Genomic DNA, 20,009 nt, shown 5'->3' with positions numbered 1-20,009 from the left:
TTTGCGAAATGCTTGGCTTGCGTTTCGGCAATCTAGGTGACAATGCTGGCGTAGAGAAAATGATTCTCAGACCGATCATCATATACGGCTGTCATCGGTGTTGACCGCAGAAATCAATGCAGGGTCTGATTGAAAGCCCTAATTAGCGTCTTTTCTAGGGACCAAAATGCCGGTAGTGTAAAAATACGCGTAAAATACAATAATCCCAATCTAATGAAATTGATTTTATCTTTTTATAAGTGTTAAGTTTTTTGTAGGATCTTCATGAGAAAAATCTGGAAAAGACATTTTTCGCGACAATAGACACACTTCCGTAAACAGTAACAGATTAATGATCTAAATTAGATTGCGCCTTCGAATTAGAGCTAATAAATAATCCCGATCACCGAAAGCACGTCAAACTTTTCAGACGATCAGAAGAGCATCGAGCAAGCAGCTTTTGAAAAGTTGAAAATATTTTTTCCCTCCAGGAATTCGCTACTAGAAGGCATTCACGTGATTTTGGGTGATTCCAGTGTTTTCTCGGCAATCACAGTATTACGCGAGCTTCCGCGTTTCCAGTGTCCGGAAATCAACAACTGTCTGACTTCTCTCTTCTGCCAGACAAGGTGGACCCAGCGTTCCATTGTCAAAATCTCACCACATCAAATTAAACTCAAATTTGCTTTACCAAGATACGCACGAAATTTTTTACGTTCATTTACAATTTACGCGAAATGGACGTCGCTGACCGAGGAATCTACGGAAGACAAAAAAAAAAGATGATTCAGGAAAGAGGTAATTGCCCCCGGATTGACCGGAATCCTCAGCGGCCTTTCTTGCTCATAGTCACATGAAGCAGGGCAATCATCATGCTCTTGGACAGGGGATTTGTAAATTGACGAAATGAAAAGACGAAGAATTGAGGGTCAACTTATTTCGGCGAGCATGTCCGTAGTAATAAAAAATTGAACATTTCTATATTAAATTTGAAGCACCCCTGAAATCATTTAATCCCCAACCTAAATGATAGTTATGACTTTTCTTGCGACGCCTTTCTGACTCGCCAGACAGACTCGCAATCTGCAAACCATCATATTTATAAAAGAATGAAATTCATAAAAAAATAATTTTTCAAAAAAGAAAGTTCATAATTTCTCTACCTATATTAATATTCATCAATCAAGAAGTTGGTAATATTAATATACAATCGGTTATATTAAAACATTAAAAAAGAAGAAAGCGGAGGAATAGTTTTATGCGTTTGTGTTACAGAAAAGTTTTGATCTATTACTTTCGATCGGTTCGATGCTTGAGATTCATCGAAATCGTGTAGATTTTAGAATTTTCTTCAAGTGGTGATGATCCCGCTGATCGTCGGTAGAGACGGCCGCGGCGGTTGAGACAACTGGTTGACTGACACTCTGAGCTGAAATCGTCTGTTGCGCATGCCACAGCCTAAAATGATGATGATGAGTTCGATAATGAAAAAATTTGGACCCAAATCTAGTCGTCAAAATTTGTGCCTAGGGGATAAATCTATTGAACAGTCGAGAATAAGGGAGTTTATCTTATGTACGTTCTATTGAGAATAGAGAAGGACGCGTCCAGTGACGTCCGGTTTCAAGTGTTTGTCGATGAAATCACCATCAGCTACTACAGTAACGCCCCTGCGGCGATCCATCAACTCGACTCAACACTAATGGAAACACTATGTCTATAAGTGGTCACAATTCTCATTATGACGGATTGTAGCTTACTGTCTCAATTTTACAAAGTTGAAACTTACCTGGCAAACAAGTTTCAATTCGCTGATTTCTTCCTCGCTCGTCACGAAGAGGAATGACTTGTAACTCATGAACACTTCGTTTTTGTCGACAAAAGTCGATTTCGCCGCCATTTCAACAAAATTGTCGGGACAGAAGTCGGCAAGGATCGAATGTTCAAGGCCAAGTTGCTCGTCGACGACTTTACAATCTATTCAAAAAGGTTAGAAAAAGTGCGAATATTGAGCAGGCGCCAAGTTCGAGCGTCATCCCCACAGCAGGGGGCCCCATAAGTTTAAACCCCTCCTGGGCGTCGGCCAAAGCGCCGACTAAGCAGTTTAATTAGCGGAAAAATATTTTTAATTTGACTGACTCATTCTAAGAAAATTTACTGAAAAGAAACGAACTTTGGAAAAATGAGCGGTGAAATTTCTTAGATTTCTTTGCCGCATTGTAAATTGGAACAAACGGACGCATTTTAAATTTTATATTATATAATACGATCATTATACTGATGATCATGGCCGTGCAAAGGTCAGTAAACTCGTTCTCAAGGAAAGCGATCTTCAAATAAAATGCGAGCATAAAATCATACGATTTCCGTTGTCTCTCTCATCGAGAAATGACAGCTACGCATGAACGTTCTATCGCCATAATTCAATCTATGCATTCTACGCATTCTATCAATACAGTAGCGCGTCTACTTACCGCTGATGGCAAATTCAACACCGTCGATGGGCTGGTCGATCTTGACGCCAAAGAAGATCTTCGAACCGAGCTTCGTTGTGTGGTCGTCTGAGATCTCTTCTTCGAAAGTTTCGTCCGTGTAGGAAGTGATCTATAGTTATTAGGTTATGATGACATTATACGGGTCTATGAGAGTTCAAAAATATTCGTTCTGTCGAGCTATCATCATCTGCTAATCTGGAAGCTTTGCGCGAATATGAGCTTACATGGAATTTGAGCTTGCCGGATCCCTCGCCGCCAGTGCTGAAGTCGTTCGAGTCGATGGTAGTGATGGCAGTGATGTTGTCGTAAACCGAATCGTATCTTAAGACAACTGTTAAGCAGCGTCGAAGCCGGATAATTTGACTCGTTTCATCATAAACCGATCCGCTCATCCCCGCTTAGCTGAGCAACCACGAGTCATAATAGTAATTTTATACCTTCGCGTGTGTTTTCAAATCTCAAAACAAAGCAAAAAAAAAACTCTCTAACAACAATTTAACGAGGTCATTCTTAAACAAGTCTTATCGCTTTAATAACCCACATATACAAAATACAAAATGAGCTTCCTTATCGCTGCCCGGGAGCTCTAGAATCTCTCATTAAAAAATTACCTGCAGCTCAGATCAATTTGCGTTTCGGGACCAAGTCTGATGAGAGAATTCTTTCTTGCCGAGGCAATAAGTGAATTTGAAAATTTGAGCTGACCGTCTTCTTGCTGTTACGGGTTTCGCTATTTCGGTTGACGCTACTCTTAGTGAGTAAAGTATAGATAAGATGGATGATATGCATTTAGTGTGAACTTTTAGTGGAGCATTTTCTTTTATCATGAATATGACCGCAAAATGTTTAGGGCTTAAAAGAACGGTTATTTGAACGACTAATATTTTTTTTGAAAGTCTCGGTCAAAAAAGAACGGCAATTAATCTTTACGGCAATTAAATAATTCGTAATCATGAAATTGCATCAAGAGGAAACGGACTAGAGCGGGGGTAAATTGTGCTTTTTCATGCGAAACCCAATCTTTGCTAGCGAAGTGCCACATCCATCAAGGGGACTCGTCAAGTGATAGATGTTTCCATCTTTGTTCGGCTTCAGACTTGAACTTTAACCTTTTTTCAATTTTCAAACAAAAAAGTTCAGAAGCGTTACAAAGCCGGTTCCTTTCTCGCCTGTACAGTCATCCTCGCCAATGTAGACACTTCCCGCGTGTGGGATTACGCACGAGTCGATCCAGACATGCATCTTGTCAGACGAGCAGCCGATGTTTAGTCTGCCGGTCTCTGGTTTGCACGACTTTCCATCTTCGTCTAGCTCCCAGCAAATAGGGCAAATGCACACTCCTTCAAAACAGTCATAAGCACAGCCGTTGTTATCTGCGTCGCATGAATCTGGCGTCTCGTAAGAGTACGTAACGACGTTGTCCTGCCATTCGGTAATTTCATCGCCATTGCTAAATGGTGCCGGTGCAGATTGAAGGATGTCACTCAACAAAGCTTCTTCGTTCTCAAGGCTGTCCAAGCTTTCAACATCGGCTATGTTCACGAGACATTCAAGTTTCACTTTGAAGTGACTGCTTTGTCTAAGTTTTTCAACTGAATGCACGGTGCATGTGTAGTCGTAAGAAAGATCTCCAGGCTGGAAATTGCTTAGGGCGTCTTCCAAGGCAGATCTCAATGCGTCTTCTTCTTCACTGTTTGTAGCTCCTGGAAGTTTAGCGATGAATTGTGGGAAAACTGAAACGGCGATTTTTTCAATTTCAGAGAGCCAACTTTATTTCGGAATTGAAATTTGATTGGAAATTTAGAGTTTTTGACTCTATTGGAAATAAATAGGAATTTCATCCCTTCCTTTGTGGAGCTGTTGTTGTAGTTGGTGCACTAGTAGTCGTTGTTGTTGTCAAGGGGTCATCAGTTATTGGGACGGAGGTTGTATCTGGTTCTTGGGTAGTGCCAGCTTCGGTTGATGTCGTGGTCATCAACTCAGTCGTTGTTGTTGGCGCTCCATCGCCAGAAAAATCTTCTTGTTTCGGGATAAACTCTCTTTTCAAATTATTATCTCTCTTGTTTAATGTCTCTAAAGTGGTTGTCTTCCCGATCCTGTGTGATCCTCGAGCCAAGTCGAGAAATCATCAAGGAGGGCCTCCTTCGCCCTTGTCTGACTCGTCTGTAGTATTAATAATGCGCCTAGAAATAAAATTTAATAATTAAAGCACTAAACAACTCTATCAATCGGAAACCTGCTAGCTTCATCGCGGCAAGTTTTCGGTCTGAGAAAGTTCTCTTTAGGCTGAACCGACGACTAACCCAACACCGAGATGGATTAGCTTCGGCGTATTGGTTTCAAATAATTTAAAGCTCTCCTGCTCCACGCTGCTTCCTCGAACTACGGCAAAAGGACACATTCCACTAATAATTTTAGAACGACCCCTAATACTGTTTATATGTTGACAAGCAATATCTGGGTCATTTTTTATCAGTAATTATTCTAAATTCTGAGAAAATTGAACCAACCGGCCGGTTCTTCAGATGTTGCCAGTCGGTTCAGGCCCTCTTGGTTTCATAAAGGTTTTTTCACATCGTTCGAATCATTCAGAATCGAGAGGCGAGCTCATTTCTGATGCAACTGGACGCTGACCAGCCTGCTCAACGGCCTTTATCAGCTTCTTCGCCTCTTTTCTTCATTAATTCACCCTTCTATTGCAGTTAAATCGTACGTAAGGTTTATAAAGAGTGCATTGATAATGCAGAAATTTATGCGGCTTGTCAAAAAAGTGTGAAGTAATCTCAATTGCAAGGACTTAGTTTGTACGAGTTTTGACAGATAACGACAACTATTTTGATTGATTTCGCGAAACCTGGTGCAATGTACAAAGATTTACTGACGAACCTGGCAATCAAGGAAAAGATGGTAAGTTTTTATGAAAATATCTTGTGTTTATTCCTACTTTACAGAACTAGAAATTTTCCAGTAGAAAATAAACCTTTTTCTCCAAGCTCCTTTACGTCGTAGACATCCAGGTAAACATAGCGAGCTCTGCCTCAACAGTCGAAAACTACGTCTTTGCTGGGCATGGAAGCGGGTCCGACTGCGTTTGCGGCCGGGAATCATGGTCGAACTGGACTAAGGGATGCAGTGATAAAGTGAGTTTGAAAATATATTGTAAATATGAGCCAACTTCATTCAAACTAATTCAGGGTCTTGGACTCGGGCTCTAAGTCAGTAATAGGCTTGCTCTGGGAAAAAAAGACCGTTCCAATCAAAACAAAGTTTCAAGTTATAATGTCGTTATGGTTTGATTTGCATTCATGCAGATAAGCACTTTGAATGAACACATTTCCACTCTCTTTGCTGCTTTTTGCTATAAAAAAATTTTTTTTTGATATCATGGATGAGAACGTCAATTCCTACTCGAGTTTGCAGTAGACTGCTGAATTAACGCAAGACTAAGTTGCTGCATAAAGATATTTGATCAACAGTGGGAAGTTTTCAATATGTTCTGCACTAAGTCGTGATCATGAGAATAATGGCATTAGATTACGAGAAAAATGAAGCTAATCGGTGCCGTGCTTTCAGTCGCTTCTGCCCAAAGTGGTTGCAACTGGATTTGGGGAAATTCAGGGGATCGACTTGAATGCCTCCCAAATTTTTACGTCGACGGAGTTTGCGAGTCTGGTAGACGTGATGATTGCGGGTATGCTTAAAATTTCTCTTTTTTTCTATTGAAATTTTAGTGGCCTCGGAACGGCGGTGTCTTTTGGAATTCACTGCTGTCCGGCCAGTAGAAACATTCCTATTGGAATCTTGAGTGACTGTGGATGGGTCAGCGGAGGCACTGGTGAAGATATTGAGTGCCCAAAGGTATTTTGCTTGTTTTCCAGGGCTCACAGCATTAATAGAGCGAAGCTGGAGTCACTCAACTTGCATTTGGTCGCTGTTCAACATCCGCCAGGTCTGACAGCAGAGGCGCCTGTCAAGACGAAGACGTACACTCTGTTTACTGCTGTAGTTCGGAGAGTACTGTTGACGAGCAGTATTGTGGCTGGCTTTATGAAACTTACGGCAAGAATCTGCTCTGTCCCACTAATCTCGTCGCCGCTGGCTTTTGCGGAGTGAATAACACAAGCGATTGCAAGCAAGGGACAAGATACTCTGGAATTAAATGCTGCCCACCTGAAATCGTGCGAGCCAAGTTTTCTACCAAGTAATTTTTTTGATACGAAATAAACTCACTTTAGTTAAAAATATGTTCTTTTTTATTCCTTGTTTGTAATTTGCAAGCAAGATGCCAGGCACATTCTATTATAACCGCATCAAATGGTGACCATCGTAATTTTGTTTTAGATTCTCTTTGGTGAAATTATCTCCCAAGACTTGATAGTTATGTAATAATGAAACTGAAGTTTTCAGTCATCTCCCGGGCGGGATAATTAGCATTGTTGAACGCAATTAGGGACCGATAAATTAGCATAAAGGTAAGTCTTTGATCAATTCTGACCGTTCAAAGACGTGGTTCAGGGTGGTAGAATTTGAATTTCGACCAGCGTGAGCTATAATTTGTCTAGCCCGAAAGGGGCCAAATTCAGGGCGCCTATTCAATCCAATTTGCCCGGAATTACGACTCACCTTTTCGCTTGTTCCATAAGTCCACGTCTTTCTATTTTGATAGAACCTTTTTTCTAAATTCCCGCTTTTATCTCCGGCTCTGATACTCCACCGCATGGCCAGAACCACAAGACAGTCCACATAACGAAAGATAAGAAAACAGGTGAGTTTAATCCCCTTTACTTATACCTGGCCTATTTGCGTAAGAGATTACTTTTGATATTTTTCGTGAAGTCTTTAATTATAGATTGCTTCAGGGTCCCTAGAATTGTGTTTACGATGCCTTCTTCCCAAGGATGAATCGCAAAAACGCGGAAAAAAGGAAGCGTTACTTGATCGAACCTTTTGTGGAACATAGACGGCGATTAAGGTATCCTAATTTTGTCAAGATTGCTAACTCACTTACGACGCAAAGGACACGACTACGCAAGTGCGGAAGTCGACAATTCCTCGGCTCCCAAACCTTACCGTAATCGCCACTGCAATCAGTCGGTTCTCTGTTGTAAAAATCCCTCGTAAATATTTTTATCTAAAAATCGCTTACGTTTTTTATTTACGAAAACCTGCATTCTCTGAACTTTGAAAGATGGATTACGGAGTGGCTGTTTTGTTCAAAAAATTCATAAAAATTCAGTTGAGTCGTAATTATAAGAAAAAAGAAAGGTGCCCGAGTGGCTAGAATTCGGCGCAGTGTAGCGTGTTGCATTCGAGTGTCATTTCGATATTCTTGGTACTTGTAACGCGCGACATTGGAATTCCGTCTCATACGCGGCCAGCACCTTGCATTATTTTTGCATTTTCGATTTTATGAAGAAAGAAGCTGCACTTGCTCTTTTGGACATTGTGAAAAATTCTCAGGAATTTCAAATAACTCTTCATTTTGAAGAAAAAATGTTCTATTTCGAACAAACAGGTCCATCAACCGCAATGAACGCAGCATAGTATAGATAAAGATAGTCATCTGCGCCACTTCCAAGATTGGTTGCGGAGAAGTCCGTATCGCTTAGTTTTACCTTCTCAAGCGAGCTAAATACTCATAAAAATGATCTGAGGTCTGAATAAGTTACTCTTCTCCAAGGTAGGCATAGTCACCAAGAATCTTCCCTGATGATATCCACCACGAATCTGCAGCGCTCTCTGTCAGTTGCCCGATCAAAGTCCAAATATTATTTTTGTACATGTAGACATCTTGGCTCATTCTGCGCCCTGCGATCGAGTACAATGCATTTGCATCTGCGAGAAGAAGATGACCGGAGATTTCTTCTGCGGGATGATGGGCAGCAAGATTCCAGGAGTTTCCATCGAAGAATTCAACTATACCATTGCAGTCATAAGTCTACTAGAGGCTCAAAATGTTGTTGAACATAAATGAATCTCTCATTAGAAGCCCTGAATCCGAGGATCACATCCACCAACAACCCACATTTTATCGTCATAAACTGTCATGTCCGCCCAATCATGAGGGTGTTGACTTTTCGCGTCGATTAATTTTTGATTTTCTCCATCAAAGACAGTGCACCCGAAAGCATCTATTCCATCTTCATAGAAGCAAAGATATGTGACATCGTTGTAGTTAGCGCATGAACCATAAACGCCGTCCATATGACCGATTTCGAGAATGTCGTCCCATCCTGTTCCAGGTTTGACTTCACATGTATCAATATTGAATTTCGCAATCGCGCGGGGATTCTCATAGCCCCCTAAGAAGTAGTGCTCTCCTTTCATGAAAGAATAGCAAGCGTCTTCAATGTCGTAGTTGTATTCAATAAAGCCATTTATCGAAGCTCGCGAAAACTGCTCAGTGCCGAGGTTGAACAGAATCGCCTCGTTTTCATAAAGATGATAGTGGTTGATGATCAAAACGTACTCCTCAGCGCTGCAAACAGCATTGGCGCACCCTTGACAGCCATTTGGACAGTCATTGCCACATGGGCAGGAGGAATTGCATTCTAGAGCTGTCGCATCACAACGACCGGGGCAAGAGTAGTCAACAGGGTTGCAAGCGTCTTTGCAGGAATCGAGTGCGGTAGTGCAGTTGGCTGTGCAGATCTCGAATTTATCCAGATCTCTTAAAAATGCTGATAATATAAACTCTTGTCGAAAAAATCATACGGGCATGATGGTGGAGGTGTAACCACGCTCAGCTCCGATGCTGATGCTGAAAAAATGCCACAAAATGCAGAAATTTTCATGTTTTATTCCAAATTAAAGACTTCTTGATCTTGGTTAACATTAATCAGATGTTTGTTTCTCACAGAGGAAAAATAACTAAGAGTTTGCTGAAAAAAGGCGTTGAATGATCTGAGACGGTTTCATAAAATTTGATTATAGAAAGGTCAAACCTTCCATAATAGAATCTGTTAGGTAGTGCGTTATTTGATTGAGTCGGGCTAAACAATTGCGCCGTGAAAGATAAATTTCGACAAAACATTTTGATCTGCATCAAACAAAGCGCTCTTTAGACACGTTCACTGTCCGGTCACTGTCGCGGTTTCTGGACTCGTGCCGATTTTAGCGAATTTTTTTTATGAAAAAAGAGTCCTCGATGAACTTTCATTTCATTATCAATAATAGAAGTAAAGCTAAGGCTTTCTACCTGGCGAATTTTCGATTTCACGTGACCACAGGAGCCGCCACAACTGTCTAAAATCGTTCACCTTTGTTATACGATTTGAATAATTTCGGCTAGAAGTCATGTTCGTAAATAGCCCATATTTTGCAAACTGACAATAATCGCAAAGTGCTTTCGCGCGCAAATAAAGGAAACGTCCAACATGCCGCTAGAATTTCCTTCGCAATGTTCTAAACATTTCATTTCCGAATTTTTCGGCTTCTATAGAGACGGCGTTATTTTCGGCCTCTAATCAAGGTCAGTTCTATTTTTAAGAAGGTTGTTCCCCTTTTAGCTTTGCGAACGTGAAAAGTTTATTTTACGGGTAAAAATGGAATTTACGCGTTATTAACTGGGTAGACAGCGTCGACCCGATTCGCTTTTTCTTTTAAAAATTCAATAAAAATGCTTATTTTTCAATGGCATATTCAATTTATTGAATCGATCATAAACGTATTTGAAGATAAAATCTCTGTTCCTTTGAATTATCTGGCAAGCTGGAACAGAGGTACTTAGAGCATCTGGAGCAAATTTTATGCAGATGTTTGAAGGTGGCGCTTTATGCAAAATCTGTATATAAAAAACCTTTTCTCCTGGAGAAATCATAAATAGAAGAACTTCTTGTTTTAAAATGCAACAAAAATTTCTTCATTATTGACTTCGTACAAACCAAATGAAGAGTTTTATTTGTGAGAAAAAATAAATGATTTATTACCTCTCTCCTTTTTTTTGATAAGGCAGTCATCCTTCTTACCCCCGGTTGAACATCACTAATCTCCATACGTTTCCCAGATGATGTTTATTGCGGCAACAATAATTTATGAACTGGTAACATCGTTGAACTCGGACTCGTAATCCCCTTTTCAACAGGTAATCTTTTTTCTCGAAATCGCTACTTGCACTGCAACACCTGTTATTTTAAAAGCTAGAATTGAACCCCTCTGAGGTTGGATCCAAGAAGCCGCGCGTCGCGTTCTTTTCGGTAAAGGCAGCGCACTGGACAAACGCGCACTTGTTATGTCAAACTTTGAAATGTTCAACTTCCAAGGAACATAAACCTCTCCAACAAAAATACGTGTCGACTTTACCCGTTGTTCTAACAGATCTCAAAGAAAAATTCAAAAAAAGTTTTTTGGTCAAACCATTGATTGAAATAAATTCAGAAAATTTTAAGGGTGTCATCGTCAAACTACTTTTTCTTGAATCCCGATAATCCCTAACCCTAACCGTATTCTTATGGCTATCCGAAAGAAAAGCTCTACTTCTAATATCATCTGAGCTTTTTTAACCTAACCCTCCGGCTTTCCTTTGAGTAATGACCCTCAATTAATTCTCTGTAAACCATTTATTGGTACAACTCTGATCTGATTACGTTAACAAATCAGAACGAGTCGCCGTCTACAAATAATGACTTCTGATAATTGTAATTCCCCCGGTGGTTTCTTATTGAGCGCCAGAGGTGGATCCAAATGCTCCTTGGCGGTGGGGGCTACCGTACCCATGCACGAATAGCGCGGCGCTAAGCACCACACCAACAAGGATACGGCGGCGCCAGTCATTGGCTCAGCTTCCTAACCGCGCGCCATCGACGGCTTCCACTATCGTGACGATTTTTCCTCGACTAAGCATTAAAAACAATCGTTCCCACGAGCAAAAATGCCTCACAACAAAATCATTCCAATCTCAAAACTTGTCTCATTTTCAGAATACATTTCCAAGTGACCGACTATTTAGAAGGTAAAAAATTTGATTCCAACAAGTGAAAAAAATTGCCAAGTTCATAATTTCCGTCTCACGGATTAACGTCTTACAAGGCTTGAATATTAAATCCGGACATTTTGAAATATGAAACGGGAGCTATTTGAATAATCGTGTAAATTTTCGCCCATGAGGTAAATTTTAAACGCTTTGTCTCTCTGAAAAATTGAACTTATTACTCGAGTTCGAATGGGAAACCTTACGTTTTCTTGAGTTATTTTTAAGGTCTGGTACTTAGTACATAGATCCTCTTGAGGGTGAGTGGTTTATGCTGATTGATGTGCATTTTTATGTAAGTCTATTCTCGTACATATTCTAAACTTGCGTGTAACAATTCTCAGCGCGAAATATATTTTCTCATGCTTTTCGAAGCACTTTTTTCTCGCTTCAAAATATCAAAATTTAACAAAAATTACGCAATTTCTTTTATTAAAATAATTTTTTATCAATTAGAATATCTGACATTTTAAAACTTTTTCATGATTTCATTTTTACAGTTTTTGTCGATTTTTTTTTATAAAATTCGAAAGATAAAATTTCTAAAAAACAGCTTGAACTCTGCTGGGCTGGTTTATTTGCAGAAGCAATCTTATCCCCCGAAGAACTTCCTCTGCTCTCCTTGAGCTCGAAAGAGCGATGAACTCCGCTGAAAAACGACGCCATAATGAAAAATGAGCCTTTTGTGGCAAATTTGCGTGCGGCAGGTTAAATAGCAACAACGCGGCTTTTGACCTTTGAATGAACTTGTTTTGTGGCAAGGGAGCAGATTCTAAACATTTTTTTGTTTTCAGAAGAAACTCTTTTGCTGCGATGGAGAAGCGCTTATCGTGATTTACTGATAACATCCAAGTCGTAATGAAAACTTTCTAAACCCTTTTTTTTCTACCTTAACTCTTGCGCAATTTGACTGGTCCAGACTCTTTTCTGCTCTTTTTCTTTTATGCCTTTGATCTTTGCTTATTTCTATGTTGTCGCTTTATCCTTTCAAAAATCTTAAGCCAGCGTTAGGTGTACACAAATCGTTGTAACCACTGGACACATAGTTCTCGAGAAAAATATATGGCGAAAACAAACATTAGAAGGTACGACAATTCTCCGGCTTGCGTGGCAAAGTGGCATAACACTTCGTTTGTTTGAAACTTGAGTCTGCGAGATCCTTTTGGATCCTTTATTGTCGAAAAATAATTTCAGAAGGATTATTCTCGTTACGGAAAAGATCTAAAGGACTCGTTCCCTGTAGTTCTAACGCGATTGTTTTTTGTAAACTTTGGAAAAAAATGACAAGAGTTCAGCCGATTTCTTCCCAAAAGATTTCAGGCATTTGGATTATTCTCATTTCAGTTTCATAACAAGGGGAAATGAGTTCTCCTTTTCTAAGTAATCTTGCGTTCACGTAGCCTGCTTGGAATTAGAAGGACCGAGCGCGGCAGCGAACTGTAATTACGTTCTCGACAGGACAGCTGAGCTTGACTCATGTTCCAGCTTTTAACTTATCCTAAGTACATACCGTTGCTGTTATTCTGCACGCAACGTTTGTTCCGCGCGACATTATTTCAACAATTATTTTCCAGTAAGCGAAATTCTGACTCGAAAAACTTGAAATAAGGGTCCAAAGCTACATAAATTCTTATCTATAAATTCTTAAAATTATAAATTTTAAACCCTTCTGAACAAATACTTATTATTTACAATATTTTATTATTTACTTAATAAATTTACATAATTTTAATTTAAATGCTTTTCGGCTTGTTTAAAATTATTTGATATCAAGGAAGAGTACATTTTGGCTGAACATTCATCAAATAATTTTGTCAAGAAATTTTTGATTAACGATGATTTATTCTTTTTAACTGAAGGCGTAATTCAATCAAAGAACAAAGTCAAGTGACACGAATATTAACCGCATTACGCGTAACGTTTATTTGATTCTTGTTCGTTTGATATTTTTCTGCGATTAAAGACGACTACGTAATATTGGTTGTAGTTTACGGTGGGGACAGTTTGGTTTCTCGTGAACACGACGTGGTTGGTACTTGTGTTTCGATTGATTGACTCGGGAGCGCCCTCGGCGCATTCACGAAAACGGGCGAATCCACGTGGGATCGCGTGCTCTGGCGCCTCGCGCCGGCCAACCCTAATTTTGCGACGGCTCCTCCCGCTCCTGAGCCGTTTTACAGTTCTAGCCCAAAGTGAGCACACATAAATATAGAGGTAACCCATTTTCAAGAAAATCCACGAAAATCTTCGCATAGAGAAAGAGCATCAAGAAAATCACTCTTGTACCGAAAAAATTAGCCAAAATCAGGTTCATTTTAATTAATCTTTCGTTCAGATATCAAAGACGATCTCGGAACGACCTAACTAACAAAAGAATCAGCGAAATCAGATGAAACTATCTCTCGCCACACTCTCATGTGTAGCCTATGGAGTTAACATTAGGAAAGGCTCAAATCATAAACTCATTCAAAAAGATCAGCCCTCACATGAAAGTACAAAATGCAAATTTTACTCAATACAGAATCAAAATTAAACAGGATAATTTGAAAACCTGCAATTTTAATCTTATGACGTAAATCTGTATTTTTGTACTGGTCAGAATTTCGCCTAGGGCAGGGAACCGTCGACGTGTGCGAATAATTCTTGAACTTGATTGATAACGAATGACTACGAATTGCATCCAAAATCGCTAGTAGCATGGAAACAAAAGATTTGAGCCTTGAAAACAGCAACCGTCCCAGTTGCACAAAGACCGTAGAGGCTGGTGACGATTGGGACCAAATCAAATCTCCTAACTTTCCGGGAGATGCTGGCCAAGCCGAGTGCATGTATATGTAAGTGCAAGTTAAAATCATAAATTTCTTTTTATATTCCTTATTTTTTTCCGACAAATGTTTTTCAAGCGTTTTCGGTGTATTCTTGTACTAATCAAATTTCCTTCTTTCTGCTCCAGTAAAGTCACGTAAAGCTTATCTTTTCCTTGAGCAAATTCCATTAAAGAACGTCTTTTTTTCCTAAAATTGACGATAGCCGACTTTAATGATGATTATTACGAAGTTGAACCTACCCATTATGAATTTCGCGGACAATAGAGAGCACATTCAGTAAATGCGCCATCCACTTAACTCGACTCTTTCTTCTTCGAAAATGCGATCCCCTTTTTAAAACGTATTGAAAACAAAGTGTGAAATACTACTTACCAGTCCTTTCGTTTCAGTTGTGGAAACATACGAATCGACACGTTTACATAGCAAACGCTTGAATAGGGCCTGATCAGCTTATGCTACTCAAGCCGGCAGTTGTTCCTAAACCGGAACTCATTCCTGAATAAGGATCTGTAATCTAGGACTACCAAAAGCCGGCTCATGTCTTGGCCAATTCGTTTATCATTCTTATCGATTAATTCGATGTCTCCTTCTCTCTCTTAAAAAAAGTACTTCATTCCATTTCGAGAAATAACCTACAATCTGTAGGCTACAGATAGAGAAGCACTTTGTTTCTTGAAAATCTTCAATAAAGAACTCAGCGTTTTATTTATGTTTATTCAAGTGCTTGACCCCTTTGCGTGTATAATCCTTAGGCAGGGTCTCAGGGTGCTCCAGTAAGAGAAAGTGCCTTACCGGCAACATTCTAGTGTTTTACACGCACGAGTATATTTTTGCTGAATTCGAACTACGTAAGCTCCTGATTTGGAAATATGTTAACAAAAGTCAAGTGTTTAAATCTGACAAGTCAATCCCTAGTATTGAACTTTCTTTTAGAATTTCCGCCCCTGAAGGCCGCACAATCGAGCTTGGCTTTTCTTCGACGTTTTCGAACTGCGATCGCCAATCACTGCATATTGTTGATGTCGCAAACGAGAACGACTTCAAGCTGTGCGAAAGTACAACTGAGCCAATCGTTTCCACCGGCAACTTGGTTTACTCGTTGTTCACTTCAAATGCCGAAACTGGCTCTTTTGTGATGGACTTTCGGCTAAGGCCAGCTCAGCAAAACGAGGAAGAATCAAAGTCAATTTCAGGCACTGGCCAATATTGATAAATATTTGCAGCTGAGGTTGAATAACCCCCCGCTTTTCTTGTTGTAAGAAATTGTAAACAGCCAGGAAATAGAAACAGAAACAACGACCACAGAGACAACAACAACTGCCTCGACAATGGAAACTACTACTACAGAAGGTTAGTTACAGTACCAATATATCGTTACTCTCGTCGAATGTCAGTGAAATGAATTTCAACATTTTTCTTTAGAAATGTCGACGATGAGAGCGAATTTCGCCTTTGACAACCCTGTTTTCGACAAGGCATCCATGTTGGGTGGCAAGACCGACATGCAGAACAAGAAAATGATCAAATATGGAATCATTGCTATGGGCTTCGCCTGTGGTGGTATTGTTCTCTGGCTTCTTATGAGAGTAAGTTTTTTGATAATATTCATTTCGCTTATTTTTTTTTTATAGAAAATGATGGGAATCCAAAACGGAGGAATTCCCGAGCCCGAAAACAAGCTTCCCGAAGGAACGATTCCAACCCACGTGAAAGCTATTAACGAGTACAAGGAGAAACTCAAATCCCTCGGCCGGGAGTTGCCATCTGAAGGCTAAATGTAAAGGTTGTTATTTGACTCCTGATTGACGTCGCCCAAATTTTCGCAAACAAAAAAACAAGTCACCTACTTGCCGCTTTGACTAAACAAAAAATTATTTTCCATCGTTTATCGCTAATCACAGCTTCTTCAATTATTCTATTTCTGTTGCCACTGTTCGTTATTTTTCTTTGAAAAGTACCGTTTTTCTAACTTCAAGGACTTGTTACTGTATCTCAATCTCGAATTTAGCGATTCGCAAAAATTACTTTTCAGTGGCTTTTATTCTTAATTTCAAGATAAGAGAAAGTGTTGGAGAGATTTTGCGAATTGGTGAATCGAGGCGGATACCCTTAAGTTAGATCAACATGTTCCGAGCTACTGTTTGTCAAGACTTTATGAAGCTGATAAAGTCTTTGCAGACTCTAGCTCTCCTTATCAAACACACAACCGATATGCCCGATTTTGTCACTGTAACTATTTATTACTACTGTATATTCGAAAGAACCGGGGTCACTGCGGCATTTTGAATCACAGCATCATGCTCGCATCACCCCAACACATATAAATATCGTTTATAACTTTTTCGCGAGACACCCTAAAAATTAATCTTTGCATAAAACCGTCCACTGAGCCCCATTCATTCTAAATCACAGTTTCACAGTACAGTATATATTTAAATTGCTCATTACAATCACATACAGTTACATACGGGATCTCGCCCTTGAGTTGGCTATATTTAAACCTGCAAATAAAATTTTAAGTAATCAAAAAATCGTGTCTGTTTTTGCAGGAAACTGAAGAAGATTGATAAGGAGGCGAAGGTATTATGGAAGTTCCAAACCATGGGTGGAATATTGATAACTGACAGGCTCTTATTACAGGTTACAAATTTATTTCACTGTGACTTTAGAACGGACACTTTTAAGGCCGTCTAAATTTATGGGCTTTTATGAGTATTTTCAAAAAATTTTCAATAATTTTTTTTCGTTTTTTTTCGAAAAAAAGAGCTCAAAAATATAAAACAACGGAGGTGCTCTTTATATTTGAGAGTAAATCAAAGATTTTCAGATTTTATGAAGTACTGATCGACTTTTTCAATTTGTTCGTTGGTTTTTCTTTGAGTGAATCGGTGTCCAATAGTTTCCGTGTTGACTTTTGGGAAAACTGATTTGTAAAAGTAACTGCTGCGGTAGGGGATGGAACGTGTTCGAGTGGCCTTTGCGGGCAAGCTGCTCTGAACTGTCTCTCTTTGTTGAACCGGCGAATCGTGCTTTTTGAGGGTTCTTGTCCGTTTCCTTTCATCCCGCCAAATTTATTCAAGTTGATTTTCCAGATAATTGCCAATCAATCGCCCCAGCTATCATCGAAATTAAACACTTTGCTAGCCCAGCCACTGTGTTACCTGTAGTAAGAACAAGTAACGTACAAAGTACTGTAATAACGACTCACTCCTGTTTTTATTGGACCAGCTTTTTTTCAAACAACTTGTATACATAAATTTGAAAGCCGCTTTGGGTTAAACATTTGTGGCGTGTACTCAAAGTCCTTGTCCTTCTTATCAGTCGTTCCTATCAGTTTAATGTTTTGGGGAAAATAATGTTTCTCGATTCCTACGTTGGATTTTGCCAACTTCTGAATGACGCCATTTTCTACTTTCAAATCTACTCGATTCTAAGAAGATTGGATTCGACCAGGGGCTTTTATGGTAGTTTTAGTCGAGAGATAGGAATTTTATCTTGACAGAAGGAAAAGAACGCGCGGTACGTCACTCGCTGATAACTTCAAATTCACGGTCACTGTCAATTATACAAGAGCTGATTACGCTGATAGCTGAACTACGAACTTTGTTCGAGCGAAAGTTGTATCATGGAAACCCACGTTTTTCGCCTGTCTATGCATATTGCCCATATTCCCGCGTACTTTGTCAAAACAAGTGTTAATGATGTATAAAGATTCAATATTTATGAAAACAAGCTCGGATAATTGCTTCGTCTGAAAACAAACGAAACTCGGTTAACGATTTTGCCCGAAGTCTACAGTGAGGAAGAAACAAGAGATTGAATTGAGCATGCAAAGTGGATTTAGGGCCCCTTTCTAGTGCGAAATCTCGCACGTTAAGAAGAATCGGCACGAAATTGGCGCCGTGAAAATCTTCTAAAACGCGAATTGAGCTGTATCGTATTTAGACCGTGGCGCGATGCGAAAAGTCCAAAATTGCATCCCTCGGTAAAGCTCCACTACCACCACGCTAAATATTACTCCCGTCTGATCCTTCACAAGGGCGCAGGCCACAAACCGCCAAACAGAGCACTAGTAAAATGCTCATAAAATGATGAGCTGCTATTTTCAAGTGCGGTCGTGTTCCGTGTTTTGAGATGACTCTCCCTAAACTTATTCAATCTATCTTAGTTTAGAAATATCTGCCTGTCTGGTCCAACTTTGAACGGGAAAAACTTTTGTTATGACAATTCCATAACAAGCGTAGAATCTGTAGGAGGGTTAATTCTCTGTTTACTGATCTCCCGATACGTCACTATTTGGAAGGACCCAACAAATTTCATGTTTGGCTGTCACCAAGACCCGCTTCACTTGAAGTACCAGATTGAATTAAGTCATGATTAACCCTATTTATGCCTCGATCCAGTTCGCATCCCGATCTGTTAGAGAGACCTACTCACCGAAGGAGATTCTCTTTTGGTGCGAAAGGCTTTGGAATGATGGGGAAAGCGCTAGAAAAAGCGCAAGAGAGGATGAAGAGTACATGTACAAATGGAGCATGGTTTCTTTGATGGGGAAGTATAACTTGACGAATGGAGAGAATTTCGCCTGCGTGGGGAATTATCAAGCAGCTTGTAACAGGAATGAGATAAATTATCAGAAGTTAATTAAAATTTCGATAAGAATCCCGAACTCTGCACTTCTGAAAAGAAAATGATCGGGAAAATGCACTTGGCTAACACTTGAAAATTGATTGTAGCGCATCTCCGTTCAGACTCGCCGAGCTGAAGACAAAACTCGATAAAAGATGCAAAGAGCAATTCGAAAACTTGAGAAACCAAAGTGCGTCCAAGTTCAGCGTCTTGCCCGAGATCCCAAAGACTCCAAGATCAGCAAAACAAGAGAGCGTCCCCGAAGTGTGTGAGAGGAAGGACTGCAGCGATGTGAGAAAGCTGGTTATCAGTACTCAGACGTACTATACAACTGAATTCGCGAAAATGAAGAAGGAATATGATGAGAGGCTCAAAGAGCAAAGTGATGCTCTGTTGCTTCTTTCCGAAAGCTGTAATAACTGCAAAAAGGGAGTCACCTTTTCTGACTCGACGAACGAAAGGTACAAGAAAACGCAAGAAAAGGTTGAAGAGCCATCAGAGGTCAATTTGAGTCAAATTGAGTACATACGAGAGGAAACATTAATTGGCGATGATCAAAACTTGAAAGAGCCGAAAAATCTGAAGACCCCTCTTGAGCACAATCTCTGGCGGGAGCTCAGTAATCAAAGAAATTTGAACCATCGCATGCAGGAGCGACTCAGTGAGCTTGAGAAATACCAACCTCCTACAGTTGATATCAGCTCGAAAGAGAAGGATGAAGAAATAGCCGCTCTTCAAGCGATGATAGAGTCTAACAAGGATCAGTATTCAAAAGACATCTTCGAACTCCAACAACAAATTCGGAATCTAAAGAAATCATTGAACAGTTCTGTAGACCCACGACGACAACACCAAGGTCCAATAACGAAAGATCACCCGTTCCCGTTAAGGGATCACGTAAACTATGGCACAAATGTAAAAACAACGGAAGAACTCGAAAATTTCAAGAAAAAGCATGCTGAGAAAATGTCAGAAAAAGATGAGATCATTTGGAACCTCCGGTTTGAGATTGAGGTTCTCAAAAAAGAACACTCGGCGGTTTACTCAATTCATAGACGCAAGGACAAGTCTAATTCTGAAGTCATAGGCACGGGTTTTTGAAAATATTAC

At 39.9% G+C, this 20,009-nt stretch overlaps 4 protein-coding genes and 1 long non-coding RNA gene across 6 annotated transcripts; 2 read left to right on the top strand and 3 right to left on the bottom strand.

Moving 5' to 3' along the window:
* Positions 1 to 1,178: 1,178 nt before the first annotated feature.
* Positions 1,179 to 4,315, bottom strand: LOC145698147 (uncharacterized). Its single transcript, XM_081775349.1, has 7 exons — positions 4,240 to 4,315; positions 3,624 to 4,207; positions 3,086 to 3,189; positions 2,699 to 2,795; positions 2,454 to 2,583; positions 1,769 to 1,956; positions 1,179 to 1,437 (listed from the first exon to the last, which is right to left on the bottom strand). The coding sequence occupies exons 1-7, from the start codon at positions 4,313 to 4,315 to the stop codon at positions 1,270 to 1,272; spliced, it is 1,347 nt and encodes a 448-aa protein (XP_081631475.1). The 3' UTR covers positions 1,179 to 1,269.
* Positions 4,312 to 4,908, bottom strand: LOC145698146 (uncharacterized). Its single transcript, XR_014133912.1, has 3 exons — positions 4,711 to 4,908; positions 4,573 to 4,657; positions 4,312 to 4,495 (listed from the first exon to the last, which is right to left on the bottom strand). It is a non-coding gene; the product is annotated as an uncharacterized LOC145698146 (long non-coding RNA).
* A 1,111-nt stretch (positions 4,909 to 6,019) lies between these two features.
* Positions 6,020 to 6,710, top strand: LOC145699042 (uncharacterized). The gene is made up of 3 exons (XM_081776291.1): positions 6,020 to 6,165; positions 6,206 to 6,332; positions 6,371 to 6,710. The coding sequence occupies exons 1-3, from the start codon at positions 6,020 to 6,022 to the stop codon at positions 6,677 to 6,679; spliced, it is 582 nt and encodes a 193-aa protein (XP_081632417.1). The 3' UTR covers positions 6,680 to 6,710.
* Positions 6,711 to 7,967: 1,257 nt separating this feature from the next.
* Positions 7,968 to 9,318, bottom strand: LOC145698973 (uncharacterized). Its single transcript, XM_081776214.1, has 3 exons — positions 9,189 to 9,318; positions 8,144 to 9,144; positions 7,968 to 8,102 (listed from the first exon to the last, which is right to left on the bottom strand). The coding sequence occupies exons 1-2, from the start codon at positions 9,266 to 9,268 to the stop codon at positions 8,457 to 8,459; spliced, it is 768 nt and encodes a 255-aa protein (XP_081632340.1). The 5' UTR covers positions 9,269 to 9,318; the 3' UTR covers positions 7,968 to 8,102; positions 8,144 to 8,456.
* A 4,250-nt stretch (positions 9,319 to 13,568) lies between these two features.
* On the top strand, positions 13,569 to 16,795 carry LOC145699198 (uncharacterized). Of its 2 annotated transcripts, none has more exons than XM_081776460.1 (7): positions 13,569 to 13,656; positions 13,778 to 13,884; positions 14,172 to 14,276; positions 15,204 to 15,463; positions 15,555 to 15,620; positions 15,693 to 15,856; positions 15,902 to 16,795. In XM_081776460.1, exons 2-7 carry the CDS (start codon positions 13,832 to 13,834, stop codon positions 16,043 to 16,045), a joined length of 792 nt encoding a protein of 263 aa, XP_081632586.1. In that variant the 5' UTR covers positions 13,569 to 13,656; positions 13,778 to 13,831; the 3' UTR covers positions 16,046 to 16,795. The 2 variants fall into 2 exon arrangements, with proteins under 2 accessions (XP_081632586.1, XP_081632587.1); XM_081776461.1 differs by having other exon boundaries at positions 13,628 to 13,724.
* Positions 16,796 to 20,009: the final 3,214 nt, after the last annotated feature.

The sequence above is a fragment of the Oikopleura dioica genome, chromosome 2 (assembly GCF_907165135.1).
Source record: "Oikopleura dioica chromosome 2, OKI2018_I68_1.0, whole genome shotgun sequence".
NCBI lineage: Eukaryota > Metazoa > Chordata > Appendicularia > Copelata > Oikopleuridae > Oikopleura > Oikopleura dioica.
This window is presented reverse-complemented; position numbering and strand designations above follow the sequence as displayed.

Bases quoted from the DNA above. Each gene is read 5' to 3' on its own strand.
- LOC145698147 (XM_081775349.1), bottom strand. From the start codon at position 4,315: ATGAAATTCCTATTTATTTCCAATAGAGTCAAAAACTCTAAATTTCCA. The intron at 3,190-3,623 runs GTAACGCTTCTG...AACCCGTAACAG, and splicing joins GCGAGAAAGGAACCGGCTTT to CAAGAAGACGGTCAGCTCAA. The intron at 2,796-3,085 runs GTAATTTTTTAA...AGTTGTCTTAAG, and splicing joins CAAATTGATCTGAGCTGCAG to ATACGATTCGGTTTACGACA.
- LOC145699042 (XM_081776291.1), top strand. From the start codon at position 6,020: ATGAAGCTAATCGGTGCCGTGCTTTCAGTCGCTTCTGCCCAAAGTGGT. The intron at 6,166-6,205 runs GTATGCTTAAAA...TTGAAATTTTAG, and splicing joins GGTAGACGTGATGATTGCGG to TGGCCTCGGAACGGCGGTGT. The intron at 6,333-6,370 runs GTATTTTGCTTG...CAGCATTAATAG, and splicing joins AAGATATTGAGTGCCCAAAG to AGCGAAGCTGGAGTCACTCA.
- LOC145698973 (XM_081776214.1), bottom strand. From the start codon at position 9,268: ATGAAAATTTCTGCATTTTGTGGCATTTTTTCAGCATCAGCATCGGAG. The intron at 9,145-9,188 runs GTATGATTTTTT...AGCATTTTTAAG, and splicing joins ACACCTCCACCATCATGCCC to AGATCTGGATAAATTCGAGA.
- LOC145699198 (XM_081776460.1), top strand. From the start codon at position 13,832: ATGAAACTATCTCTCGCCACACTCTCATGTGTAGCCTATGGAGTTAAC. The intron at 15,464-15,554 runs GCACTGGCCAAT...GCCAGGAAATAG, and splicing joins AGAATCAAAGTCAATTTCAG to AAACAGAAACAACGACCACA. The intron at 15,621-15,692 runs GTTAGTTACAGT...ATTTTTCTTTAG, and splicing joins GGAAACTACTACTACAGAAG to AAATGTCGACGATGAGAGCG.